This window comes from Saccoglossus kowalevskii, chromosome 12 (genome assembly GCF_978046115.1).
Source record: "Saccoglossus kowalevskii chromosome 12, keSacKowa6.1, whole genome shotgun sequence".
NCBI classification, from domain to species: Eukaryota; Metazoa; Hemichordata; class Enteropneusta; family Harrimaniidae; genus Saccoglossus; species Saccoglossus kowalevskii.
The window spans coordinates 16,919,014-16,934,472 of NC_140652.1; the positions used below are offsets into that span (position 1 = coordinate 16,919,014).

Here is a 15,459-nt window from a genome sequence, read left to right on the forward strand (position 1 = left end):
ACAAAACAATATAGTTTCATTGTCGTGAAAGGCATGCTGATTCAATACAGCAACTCATTTCCCCAATATAAAGGTTAATAAAATAATGCATGACGTAAAACGGACGGTGTGTTATGTTGTGTCACTTAGTTACGTGATAAAACCATGGAACGCGATAAAAAAGTACTTTCGCACTAATATCATCATAGGAATAGTCACGACGCTACCAAATATAGTTTTATTCGTCAGATTGTTAAAGTCTTGTTAGCGTTCTGAGAGGAACGTAACACAAGCGCGACAATTTCACGTTTAACAATCTGGTATAGTGCTGACATAATAACAAGACACAGCTGAAGTATCTGTCAAGGAAAGACATGGCACTCTTTCTGACATGTGGACTATCTCAAAATAAGGAGATATTCTTTCTATTAGTATCCATTGTATTTATTTCTGACAAATCGCTCAGTAAATGGGTATGAACAAATTAGGTTGAAGTATCAGGAGAATATCTCTTTATCAGGAAATTTTTCACTGAATGCTCCCTGTATGAAAAACAAAACAAAAACAAAAGTCATTATCTTCGAACATAGATAACCGCAAAATAACCGTATGATTTGCCGTCGGGCTACTTATAACGTGCACAGTCATATACTGTGCATCCCGGGGTTGTCATAAATTGTTTCCGTATGTAAAACTTGTCTGCTGATTTGTCTCTCAATCTCAACCCCCCCCCCCCCCGATTTAGAGTATCTGTTTTTTGAAGAAATGCCTTGCTGATAGTGCCGCTTCAGCTGTATGTAATAATTAATATTATTATACATCTGTCACCGTAACGCCATACGTTACAGCGTGCCGTAGTTTTGCGGTATTTTACGGGGTATTTTCATCCTACCATATTAGGAAATGCTAATTCCAAATATGGAATGATTACGCGCGTAAGCGTCTTCTAATAATAAAAACAAACATGGCTGCCACAAGGGTTTGACCGGACTCCATACAAAGAAGTTCGCTGATTTCGGCATTTCCATAATGTATCCTTGGAAGGAAAAGATGTCCGTCGGTCGATACTGCCGCTGTACTGTCTTCGTGCATACTTTGAGGTATCTTCGTAATAACCTTATAGCATTTGATCACAGATGGCATCAATGTACTTGTCTGGTGTAGGCAAAAACCATATTTGGTTATGATGACTCAGAATGTTATATGACGGGTGTCACATGTAGAGAAGATATGCCCAACTGTTTTCGAAAATCTGACATCACTTTATGTCTACCATAAGGGGTATATATACATACATACATACCTCCTTAATTTGACTATGTTCGTGGTTTGCCTGTCGGTTGTTTTGTGAGTTGTTTTTTCGGATTCGTTTGTCAATAGTTTGTTTTTGTATTCTTCGACTTGTAAATGTTTTGTTTTTTTTGTCAAATATAGATAAAGATATCTTTTGGGCATGTTTGTTATTTCTAATTTAGGAACATTAGCAAACCATATTATTTACTAACAGACTGCCCATGTTCGCGAATATTCACAACATGAAACATGAATGTACCATGTTTAAAAAAAAAACGAATAAAGCATACATACACGCTTTATATTTGAACGGTTTATACCTACAGTCACAGGTTAACGCTTCCAACAAGGTCAAATCATAGGGTGACTGAACACATTTTCAATATTATGTCTAAACTTTATTTTTAAAGTGGATTAGTAGAATTAGAAGTGGATGCGCATATTGAAATTATTGACATATATTTGCAAATATGTACATTTTTTCCTTTTTTTTTGCTAAAATAGTTTCTGTGACATGGTTTCATTGTCTTAAAAATTGAACGGAGTCTTCATCTCAAAAGTTTACAACAATATTGTCGGGAAACCATATGACAATCGGGGCAGCGAGCAGTTCATTTTAACTTTATGAAAGTGACATTAAAGGACACTTTTAAGGCGAAAATCAGAATCATTTAGTCGACAATTACTCCCACAGTTAAATTTTAACGCATGTGACGTAATTTCCTTTCATTCTTACAATCCCCAGCTGAAATCAACTGCTACACTCTGTGGGAATATTAATACTATGACAGAGTGATTACATACACTGATTATTTTTAGTAGCATTTCCATAATTTCTTTTGTATATTTGTTATAACCTTTTATATTGGAATAAAGATACTTTGATATACATATACTCGTAATTTGTTTGTACACGGGCGTTTATAGTTACAAGGAGCTATAAACACCTAGCCGTACTAATTATACAGATACCCATTATCAGAATTATTTTTCTACCGTTTCCCCTTTACTGAATATCGTAATAATCATAATTCCCAGCGGAAATCAACTGCTACACTCTGTGGAAATATTAATACTATGACAGAGTGATTACATACACTGACTATTTATTAGTAGGATTTCCATAACTTTTTTCGTATATTTGTTATAACCTTTTTATAATGGAATGAAGATACTTTGATATACATATACTCGTAATTTGTTTGTACACGGGCGTTTATAGTTACAAGGAGCTATAAACACCTAGCCGTACTAATTATACAGATACCCGTTATCAGAATTATTTTACTACCGTTTCCCCTTTACTGAATATTGTAATAATCATATTATCGTTCGAATTCTTCACAAAGTGAATATGCGTGCGAATCTACTCTTAGCGATAGTTCGAGGTCAGTTCTAAATGATACAAGTTCGATAAATCAAGGACTAATCGATCAACCATCCTACTTACCCCGATCGATCAAATTAGTGTTATTCAATCAACTGGTAATTATTTGTTATTATTGGAGTATGTTCAGTTAACCAGCACTTCATATAACTAGACTACATACGTCATACTAGTCTACCATCACGTATTGAAAGTTTTTCCTCGTGATATATAACTAATACTAATTGAAAACACCGGATTTGGTTATTGCATAACAGGGTATAACACACACTTATTGAGAACACTAGATCTGACTTCTTCAGTTGAAGAAGATTGATAGCGCTTGAGATTCCGTCCTGTCAACCTACCACTTAACAATATGTACATACATAATTTTACGTATGGAGCAGCATTCAGGATTTATCTAGAAGGATTACTTTTGTGTAAAAGGGGTCATGGAATAAAAAATATGAAAACAATATTTATATGTTCCTTGAGGATATTGAACCGTTAATTGACAGGTGAACTGCCGGTATTGAAATCTACCGCTGCTTCCTTTGTCGGGAATATATAATTATAAAATGACATGACAATACATAACATTTCATTTGGAGGGAACTTGAGTACTGGCAGAATTTAACCGACTCGACGACGTAAACAAATTCGTTCGTTTGGGCGCCATAATTTTCTTTCGGCTAAATTTTCGTGCACACATTTCAATGTATTTTTTCTGTAATTATGTTGTTAATTTTAGACCAAATTAAAATAATTTTACACTGGCTACAACTCTTGTTCAAAATCCGTTAAAAAATCCCCAAAAAATTTCATTTTTGTGTGTGAAAGAATTCTGTTAATATATGGAGTGGAATGGTACGCATAGAATGTAGCATTGCTGGTAAATTATTTGTTGCGCGGGAAAGAATTTGAATTTAAAGCGGTGGTACAAACAGCCCGATCCGTCTTGGCGGGAATAACAATAAACAGAATGTGATACCTATACAATCAATAACTCATCATTTTTTTGTAAAAATCTGAATTATGTAAATAAGTGAAATAATCTTATCACTAATATAATAAATTGAATTTGAGACGAATTATTGTTGAGGGTCACGTCATACTGTGGGTGGTAAAAACAGCGCAGACGACATAATGTTCCAAATAACGCGGAAAAGGAAACCTTGAGTAAATTTGTCAATGAAATAAAATAAAAAAGTGACTTACCTGAAAAGAAGCCAATAAACAAAAGCAAATAGATGATGGCGGTGCATAAATGTGCCATGGTGTTTGGTAAGTTTGTCCAAGGTGACTCTTTGCTGTAGAGGATGCCGAAACCGGTGTGAAATCCACGAGAGCGCTCAGATAAATAATCATACCCAGCATGTAAAACCCATACATAGCAGATCCCTTAACTCGCCATTCAAAGCCGCTAGGCCCCCCTAAGCGTACTATAAATGGTGTTTCATAAACTGCGTATATTGATCGATATAACAATGGTTCGATGGGTATTCCTGACTTGTATTGTGTTCGTCGGTAAGAAGATATAAAAGCAGACGTTTAAAAGAAACATCCCCCGAGAATTCGTCTCCTCCTGTTGCATATCACGTGACATGAAGAACGAGATATTATAGCCAGACGCTTATCGCTAGTATTGTTCTACTTCCATATGTCAGTCTAATGCACATTCCCGTGCTAGCCAAACCAGCTGAGCATTTCCTAGGGCACGAGGAAGCGATATAATATATGGGCATGTTACGTGAACATTATACTTTGATAATACTCATTGGTGTGACATTATTATGTTTTGAGTAATACGACGATGACGTCGCGTAGGCTAAATGACCTCGAGGCATCAGAAATCGCGAGCGCAGAGTCATAACGTGCGTGTATATCGATGGTGCGAGAGTGCCCAAGGATGTACAACAAACTAAAAACACTTGTCGAATAAAAATAAGTGGATTTACTGTTGTGTTCCATAGACATACAATACAAGAAAATGTGTTTCGTTTGGCGCCAGTAATGAGGAATGTACCGGTATTTCAAGCTGATTAATAACGCGAATAGAAAAAGGTGACGTTACCATGGTTACTTGAATGGATTCACAAATGTATGCACAATATAATCTAAATAATAACGTCGTATCATTTTTCTTTGATACTACATCTATTTCGCGAATCTGCTAACAAAATACTAATCCTCGCAAGCACTTTCTCAGTGTGTTATTTTGTGGAATACAGAATAATCGTCAACAAATAAATCCAACAGGATTAATTGTGCTTGATTTCTACAAATGTCTCGGTTTAATGACATTACTGCAAGCATGGGGGTAAAAGACAGATTTTGTTACCTTCATGCTGCAAGTAAGCCGATATACACAATCGCTCAATAGGAACGTGCGCATGGTGTCCGTTGTCAAGGCAACTGTCGAAAGTTTCACAAAATTGCGAATGGGTTTTGGTTTGTTTGGATATATTTCAGGGACCAGTGATTCGAAAATTGTTGAGTGACGTGTTTTTTTTATTTCTTCATGAAATCTGATTGCGTGACACCAAACCCAATCACATTGTCCGAATGTTAAACAATTCTAAGTGATAGTTAAAGTAAACAAGAAAGTCGTGATAAGACAAGTACCTAAAAACGTGTTAAATATGAAACCAAAATCCAATCAAACGTCACTAAGTGCGTCACCCAATGCCACGTGATATCAACAGCTTTTGACGTATCAGAGTACCTAAAATGTGTTAGTGCACATACACAATTTGCATACATTATATCAACTCCAAAACGTGATGATAATGACCTGAGAATAGCGCTTTGTAAGTTGCTACTTTGCATAACGCATGCTTATATCAATTTCAGATACGAAGAGCCGAGTGACTGCATGACCAATCGTTTCTCTCTGTGTTGTTTCCAGCAAGTTAAGTTGTGCGTTTTGTCTTAATAATGGCCTGGCGCTGTCACAAATATGTTCTCCATGTCGAATGACTTATTATACAAGATTGTGCCTGATTGACCATACAACCTCGACACCTAAAAGTCAGCCCAATCGGAAGGCAGGTTGTTCGTTCTTTTCAACAAATCATGTATAAATGCGTTGGTATAGTAGGTAATGGCAAACACATAGTAAGCGATGACTCGGGGGATCAACCACATTCACTCAAAACTTATATGATAGCTCGCGTACGACTGCCTAGCAACAGCTCAAAACAAGTGTATTAATTGGCGATTTGTTGTTTACCTGGGTTGTTTAACACAGTGGCAGGTGTGGAACGATCCTTTTTGCAACTCACCATGGTGTTCTACACCTGCACAAAATAATTGCCAGTAACACAGGTAACCACAAGGCTTCATGTTTAATATGTGTATAAAACAGATCCCCATGACGGCGTCGTGATTGCGTATGCTGAAATGCACATGGAAATGGCATGTAAAAAGGTGTGGCGTACTATGACTATGACCAACGTTAAAGTGGGGGAGTCGTCACCTGCGCATGCGTCAGATGACCATAGCGTGTTATTATTTCCAAACAAGCGTCTACCCACGAGCCTTTTCGTTTTTTAGCGTGTGTTGTTATCGTCGCTTGGGATTCAATTCCCCCGCGCGTGCGCAGGTGACGACCGTCCCACTGTAAGTAATCATACGTTAGGCGAGACATGCAGGAGCAACCTTGTTATACTGATCAAGGGAGTCTCAACAACTACCCCAAAGTACCGTTTACTGAGAGTTTTCAGGTTCGGCCTTTGTTTTCACCGCGATGGGTGTCAGACCATCGTTTAAACATATAATCCAACGGGTGTTTACATTATTCATTTATTTTCAGTATTTATTTTTATCATCATTGTTGTTGCTGTTATTACTCAATATTGTAAATGTATTATATTACGGTTACTGGAAGAACGGTTAAGAAACCGTGAATTTACTATGATGCATTATTTAAAGAACTAGACAAGTTCAAAATATACATTTCTGTGATCCTCGCCATAATCATTTCAGATTTGTCTCTACTTTGCGCTAATTATTTACTTACCTATTCAGCTCTTGCAAAATGTCTTTTCCTCCATCCATCCATCCATCCATCCATCCATCCATCCATCCATCCATCCATCCATCCATTCATCCATCCATCCATCCATCCATCCATCCATCCATCCATTCATTCATTCATTCATTCATTCAAATGGAGCTGATGTTAAACAGGTGAGTCAGCAAAGTAGGGCGTTGTACTAAATGATTACATATTCATCCCACATCTCGCAGCTTTAGAGTATAAGTATTTGTCTATCAGTTGTCAGGTAAAATGAGACTTGTCTACAGACGGTATTAAATCGATATTAAAGAACAGCTTATGCGTTATATAACGAGGATTCCAACCGGAGTAGATGCCCGGATTGCAATCCTCAACTTCGACATTTAGTGCTGAGAGCCGAAGTCAGTTTGTCTAATAGACCATACCTTACCGTGCATAGTACATTACTCAGACTGTATAACAAATCATAAAAATAATCCGTTCTCTCGTTAGCTTTAATTTTGTGTTCGGGTACAAATATAATGGTGACTAAGATTTTGAAAATAGTGACGATACAGCCTTCCCTTTATAAATCGCACCCGAGATAAAACCTAGTATTGTAACGAGTAACAACGGAGGTAGTCCGAACGATGTTAAACCAATGGATATAACATTTATGTCGTTTAGTTTTTGCTCAAGTTGGAAGCCAGTGGTCAGCCATAATCGATCCTGTCTCCAAGAAAAAATGCATACAAATGTATGTAATAAAGTATTACCTCTGTACTGACTTACACTTGGCCAGTGCATGTCAAATGATATTGGATGAAATATAACACTTAATCATAATTGATCACACAAAAAATGGTTGAAATCTACACATGGAACTTTGATAAAAGGCTGCCGTAAGGCAATTCTTTCGTAAAAAATGGCCGCTAGTCGGCTATTGTATCGGACACAAATGCATATATGTGCATATATAAATATTTTCTTGTTCAAGGTTTTGGCAGAAATAGGTCGATGCAATACAATAGTATCAAATATGCAAGAAACGTTATCTCATTCGTACTATAATAATCAATGAATTATCTAAATGTTGTAGGATATGGGTATAATGTTATAAAGTCAAGTCACAATAGAGCGTTGGGGAAGCTAAAGATGCTACATTGAATAAATACTTTATTGACACTACTGGGATTTGATCTAGTCTATTTGACACGTTCATTCAATGAATAACTTGCTCTATTTATTTTTCAAGACGTAACTTGAAAAATATTTCAACTCCCATAACATTACAATACTTCGTAAACAATAATCAATTGTGCAGTGTTTCGTAATGCGTCTCGCAATAAGCTACTGATATATAGGGATCTAAAAGCATTACATTTCTAGCTTGTAATGGTGTTACATTGTTAGGTGACGTACATCACACTGTGTGACTACTTGCAAAATTATATTTCGTATTTTTTTTCACATTTTTATTCCAGATACCTGAAATACACATCTGGTTTTCAGTAAATCACAGATTCAGTGGAACTTGTGTATTGTTCTCTATTCAACTACTTAACACCTTCAACAATTAAGCATAATAAACGTATCTAATTTTTAAAAAATGTTGGATAGAAATAAATAAATACGGACAACTTAAAATGTTTTCTTATGATGCTGATGGTGATTGTCCTATGGTGATGATGACTGTTTTTTTTGTTTGAGAAGAAAGGTTTTGCCTCAGGCTAACAATTAAGAATATCAAATATCCACTCAAAAGGAATAGCGAGATAAATGGCAATCATCTCCCCCCTCAAAAAAATTATTTCTGTTTTCTCAATTCACGACGCTCGTAATTAGTAAATGAGATGAAAGAATGCGATCAGACAAAATGTATATAATAAAAAGTCAAATGTGAAATGGGTTCAACTTTCTTATCTGAAGATCACTCCTTGACTTTAAAGTTGATGCTCATCTTCGTTAGTCGCCAATTAACCTCGTGTACTTGAAAAAAGGTGCGTGTCTCATTAATAAGTCAAAGAACCGTATTTACTACTGTTTCCATGGCAGCTGCATGTATTTGATATTTTACTTGCGCTGCACTAGAATTTCCTTGAGTGCACGTGGTTAACAAAAATCGACGGTTATATGAAATTGACTTGTGAGTCCGAATTTGAAACTTTTGTTTATATTTAATAATGACATTTTTGCCACGAGGCTGTACTGCGATAAACTATATTTAATAAAATAAAAGGAAACATCAAGCCAAAAAACATAATGACGTAGTCAGCCATCTTGATTCTCAAGCAAAGGATTATGGGTAAAGTATGACATCATAGAATCTGTTGTCAGAAATTGAGAAAATGATTTCATCTATATCACGAGAAATACTGATGCGAATTAGTTCAAATTTTCGTTGTGCATATTACTCATTTATATATATATATATATATATATATATATATATATATATATATATATATATATATATATATATATATATATATATATATATATATGTTACAATTATACATAAAGTGGAGATATTGCCAAAACGTTAAAAAAATAGTTGTGAAATACAGAATGACACTTTTTTGTCCCCTTTTTGTGGTCAACAGATATTATATCACCTATATAACCCAATCACATCGGTAAATTTTATACAATATAATGAAATTTGAGCATTTGGTAGAAAAACATAAAAATAAATATTTTCAGTTCTGTTTCTATGACAACTATTTTATAAGCATGTTTGGCACCAGTACATGTATGCTATCATGTTCAAAACTTTCAGCCAATTTGAAGTTCAACTTTTGAAGTTATAGATGAAATCATGTTCTTAATTTCTGACAACAGATTTTATGATGTCATACTCTATCCATTATACTTTGCTGAAGAATCAAGATGGCGGACTGCATAAATTGATAACAAGTTGAATATCTAGAGAATGAAGTGATATAAAAAAACTGTAAATTACATGTTCTTACATTTGCCGAGCTCTTTCATCTGGGAGTATTATGTTGTTAGCCTTGACTTTCCCTTTATTAAACATTCACATTTTACCAAGTCTGATTCACATAAACACTATCTATTTTATATTATAGTATTTATTACCGGTAAATTATGTAATAGTAGTGTGCACGAGCAACAATATCTTTGAGACAGTGGTTGGTAAGAAAATGACGCGCAGTCTTCCATTCAAGATATTGGGCTCAATAAATATGAACACTGCAACGTGAGAGGGTAAGATCATGTTATAACTTAATCATGCTTCTAAGGTTTGTACAAGCAAAACCCTTTGTCTACTCATTCGAGTAGTGTTACGAGTGGTATGAATGCGAGTGGCACTTGCGAAAATACAACTTTGTACATAAAATAAGACAAGGCCTGGAACAATTTAATTTCTATCCAAATAAATCATTCCATTAGCACATTTTATTCAATTATTAAGCAGTCTTACGAACACTGTAGAATAACATTTTTGAAATCTAAAATATTTCAGTTAACAACGTGGTGTTATTAAAACTGTTTCTCAGGGTAACATTTTAAATGATCGCAAAGAGTGTATAATAACTATTATGACAGAGACAGGCACGCGCTGAGGAAGGCTATATCCAAAAATAAAATATTATTCAGAATTATAGTAAGTAAAAAGTATATTTCTGATATAATTAATGCTCATATCGCATGTAAAGAACTACTTGATATCAAATATATTGACGTGTGGCGTAATTTTGTTCAAATAGACGTAATTTCATATTAGCTACAGGTCTTGGACAAAACCTTGAAAAAAATATGGGAAACTTGATGCAGCTTTATTCTGTGAAAGGTTGTGAAAGTTGTCGTCTGCGCTCAAAAGTCTCTTCATGACACGCATATTTTATGAAAAATGTACTCAGAGAAGCCAAAAAGTTAAAAAGATTGATGACGATGCGACTCTGAGTCGGGAACCTGTGATTTGTATACTACAATATACATGACAATTAGAAAATTAATTTAAAAATTTTGCTGTGTTTGTACACATTTCAAAGTTTACAGTACATTGTCTATTCACCACTGGCCATGTCGAGTTTCGTTTGTTTGAGTGATTGCAAACATATCGAATGCTGACCAGGAGAGAAAGTTATTCAACATAGCGACTATACCTAAAAACGTTGAGAAACAGCGTGACAAGTGTATAAATTGGACTTTATTCGGTACTGGCTATTGGGTAAACAATCCGTGGCATATGGTGGCCATTTGTTTATTATATTGTACAGTGCGTTAACGAACTTGAGATTAGGGCAGAGTGTAAGATTCCAAAAGATGAAAACTGTGCACAGGTATTTTAAAACACCGATATTTAATTTGCTGTCCCATTTATTACAATACACACATTTACACTTTTGAAAATAAACCCCCTCCACCCATTTCCATCACTGTGACAACAATGGACCTACAAGAAGTGGCTGAAAATAATCCTATGACGGTGAATTAATATATATATTTTATCCGAAAATGAAATTTGCTTTCATTTTTTTCAAATTCGCAGCTGGTCTGTTGCGAAAAGTTATAACCCTTTTTTGTATATTTGAATAGTTTTAGCAAATTTTAATGAATCAGAGAAAATGTGTTGCTCAGTAAACAATTGATAATGTAGGCATGTTTGTTTTTTTATTTGCAAGATTCGTTGTTCTAAGCGAACCATTTGGCTGTCTGAAAAAATTATGGTTACTCTGTAATCTACTGCGAAGCACTTGGACAGGTAGAAATATCGGAACTCGTGTACGAAGGATTCTATCTGACTTAAAATCTGCCAAAGGTTAAGTCAAATTATGACAACGGTTAAATCCAAAACAAATTGCAACATAGGCGTTTTGTAATAATTACACAATATACAAACGATATTAAGGTAGCGAGAAGGTTTTGTGACGTTTTTAAATAAAACATTCTCTGTCTGTTGTCTCGTTCAGAACAGTAATTTAGGTTATATATATCAAAAGACTAAGTTTAGAGGTGCAAGTTCGCACAAACTGGACAGACATTGTTTACATAATTATCACGTGACATCAAAAATGGCGAACCTTGTAAAAATGACTAAGTACGCGATTGCGAGAGCACACTGCGGAATTTCCTGGTGAAATTTAAGTTATGCATTGTCCGTAATCAAGTCCATTGAAATGCGTCTCCGATAATCAAAAGACCTATTATTCCGATTTCTCTGCAGGTTTGTTTTTTTGTCCCCAAATTATTTCATACTTGGCACCTTTAACAGACTATTATTCTGTGACAAAGCATTTTCTTTAAAAACCCAGACATATTTCGCACCATCATTATCTTTTGAACGATAACTGCAAGTTTGAATGTCCTAGTCCGAACGCACTTGATTTGGCGGCGGTCCCAATGAGTCGTTTTCGATCAAAACTTCAACTCGAGAAAAACGCGAAAAACAGTTTGGGTTAATAAAACACTGTAGATTTGCTACATTATTATAAATATACACTAAAAATGGCCAAACATATTAACCACTGATATCATAGAACTCATAAAGAGTGTCAGATAATGAATAATTTCAAGCTCGAGCGCGAAAAATGAAGAAAACTGCTGGCATTTGAGTCCGTACTCCAGGAACGTTCGGGTTTTCCATTGTTATGCAAACGAACAACGAGGGATGATCCTCTGACAAACATTACTGTCCCACTGTACACGCTGACAGTTTACAAACAAGCTAATCCTTCAAGTGTCTCAGATAAGACATCTAATAAAACGGTTTTCATGGTGAAACAAAAGTGCCGATGTTTGAAAAAAAATTGCTGTGTCAGAGTGCGACACTGAGTGGCAGATTTTTCTTTGCCTCGTCTGTCAACGCTTTCTTTCTTTTCTTCGCCATTGCGTTAGAAAAAAAATGTATTAGTAAAATAGAATATTTACTTGGAAAATAAAACGATTTAAAAGAAAGTTGTGCAAAGTTACAGTACTCCTTTCGCACAACCTCCCGCCCGCTTTCGCTTTCCAATCACCTTTTTCTCTCGCTTTTGTGACCGCTTGTTGAATTCGACCGGACAATTTCCGCTTTTTTTTCGACCGCGCAAACCCCGAAATATCACCGCCCACCTGCTCGCTCGCGCGCATTTAAAATTCGGACTAACAGAATAATTTCCGAGGTTCACATTGTCTTATAATTGTCTTTCTGGTTTTTATAGATGTTGAACAGCTGACAAAAGTTCAAATACTTTTTGTTTTAACTATATATAATTACATGCACGCAACCTGACCCTTTGACCTCGATTTGGCTTGGACTGAATATTTTATTTTAAACAATATTCTGACGTGAAATACAAAATGTATTTCAACACAAGTACGACAGGGTTGTCTGGGGTTTCTTTCCTGATTGTTGAGTCTTCGCAATGTGTTTTGTATAATTATTGTTGTTTTCCCCCGATGCTGAAGGACCGGAAAGCTAAATGGCAGTTACATGCATGGGCTGAGTGAAAGAAAATATTTCTAAGCCTAAAATAAAACCTAATATTACACCTCTTTGTGTATTTGTTAATTTTACATATGTTTGTCATGACAGTATGTTTGTAAATATCTAGAAAAATCTCGTCTTTCGTTGATAATTTCGATTGTTTGTTTGAAATGTCGATCCCCGTTGGTTTCTCCATATTGAGTTTAGGAAGGGCGTCGATCAACACCGTGACAATCAGCCGAGAGAAGACAAACATTGACCGTAATTCATGGAGATCATGTCCGTAATTTGTGGGCTGAAACCCCAAATAATTAATCAAGTATTATTATTTTAATATATATTTTATTCTACATCGCAAAACTAAACCATGCCCAAAACAGAGCTAGAGTTGTTCGCGGTGAAACAACCGCATTGAAGACGATGCAACTTCAGCTAGCCATTTCTTACCTTGAAATAAAAAAAATAAAAATTCGAAGAGCATCGGGGAAAATATTAATAATCATCCTTATCAATCGCTTGCTTTATTTTATTCGAATCCATGAAATTCACGATTTTTTTTACATTTGTTGGCAACTTCCGCGCTAAAAATGATTGAAAATGTGGGTGTGGTTATTTTGCAAAGTCCTGTTGATAATACGGACAAATATGGTTCTGTGACCCAGTTCGTGCTCCGATCAGGTGACTCTCAGCCAATCAATAATGTTGTAACAAAGCATATTTGACGCTAATTGAAGGGTCGTCGTACAATCCAATCACCGGCGTCGATTCATATAGTTGTTTGTGCTGTGACAGGCTTCAAAATTATTCGCTGAAAAACATATATTTTGACAAACTGATGGAATTTGACCTTAGTTCAAAAAGAAAATACTAGGCTAAGATACATTAGAGCTCACGCGAATCAGTTTTCTCTGCAAGTTGTGAAATAAAGTAAACCAGAGTAGCGTCGATGATTTTCAGCCCTGAAGGACTTTGAATTGTTCATCGACTGGCCACCAAATAGTTATGGCTATAACTAAATTTGACACGTTTTTCATTTAAGCCCAATAAATTATTCATACATGTCAAGCTCTGTTCGATTTTTTCAGGGCATGTGGCCGTTTTTAGTCGAAAATATTTTTTGTGGGAACACTTTTGCGGTACGTATACGGTATAGACCGAGCTCATTCAATGATCGTGACTTATTTTTAAAAATTGAATGTCAAATTTTACCAGACGTGGACCGATGTGGATTCGATATCGTTATTTTTGGAATTAATCACTAACATTTCCTCGTTTTTCTGCTCTGTCAAAAGGAGTTACCTAGGCTTTTTTTCACGTAACTGTCTCATTAAAATAAAAATATTACATCTAGAACAAGCACCCAAAACACGTAACAAGAAGTCCCAGTTCAGTTGCTTTCACGCTATTTGATTTGAAGTGTCGTTCAGAATGTAATAATAGTTAATACTAGTTGTATGTTCACACTTTACTATCAAAACCACCATTTCGACCACCCATGTGCCAGTTTTCAGTGTTTAGGCGAGCGGTCAATGTTTTCAATGAACGAGCGAGCGAAAAAACAAGTCATTGACACGTCCCCGTTCCGTTCATATTTGAGTGACATATACATTCAAAGCAGATCATGACCGAAATGCACCTGCATATGTACAACACATTGTACTAAATCTGAACAAAATCTATCCATGCATGACTGAGATCCGGTTCCGGAATTGTGAAAATACGTGATTTTGATGCATTTTCGGCCTTAAAATGGCCATCATTCAGCTATTGTCAAGCGGATCATGAAACAAATGCACATATCTATTTGTGACATGATGTACCATGTGTGTGTGAAGTTTGAACTTGATCAATCCAGACATGTCTCGAATACGGATCCAGAACTGAATTCTTTAACAAAATGGCCGCCATTCAGCCATTTCGAACTTGATCCGAAAAAAAAAGACGTGCATCAAGGTCCTATTATGTTTAATGTATGTACCAAATTTGAACGAAATTCGTCCATGCATAACTGAGATCTGGGTCCGGAATGGTGAAAATGTGCGATTTCAATGCATTTTCGGCCTTAAAGCGGCCGCCATTTGGCTATCGTTAATGAGATCATGAAAATAACGCACATACATATTTGTGACATGATGTACCTTGTGTGTGTGAAGTTTGAACTCGATCAATCCAAGCATGTCTCAGATACGGATCCAGAACTGAATTCTTTAAAATAAAATGGCCGCCAGTCGGCCATTTCAAACCCGATCCAAAAAAAAAATGACGTGCATCAAGGTCCTATTATGTTTAATGTATGTACCAAATTTGAACAAAATCCGTCTATGCATAACTGAGATCCGGGTCCGGAATGGTGAAAATGTGCGATTTTGATGCATTTTCGGCCTT

The 15,459-nt window shown here is 35.7% G+C and overlaps 1 protein-coding gene across 1 annotated transcript in view; it reads right to left on the reverse strand.

Annotated features, from left to right (window-relative positions):
* The window catches only part of LOC144349952 (uncharacterized), a 39,242-nt gene extending 35,263 nt beyond the window's left edge, over positions 1 to 3,979 (reverse strand). Inside the window, exon 1 of the mRNA XM_085505927.1 lies at positions 3,860 to 3,979. Coding sequence (XP_085362053.1) covers positions 3,860 to 3,917 — 58 coding nt within the window. The 5' untranslated portion in view covers positions 3,918 to 3,979. The remainder of the gene's footprint in view (positions 1 to 3,859) is intronic.
* Positions 3,980 to 15,459: the final 11,480 nt, after the last annotated feature.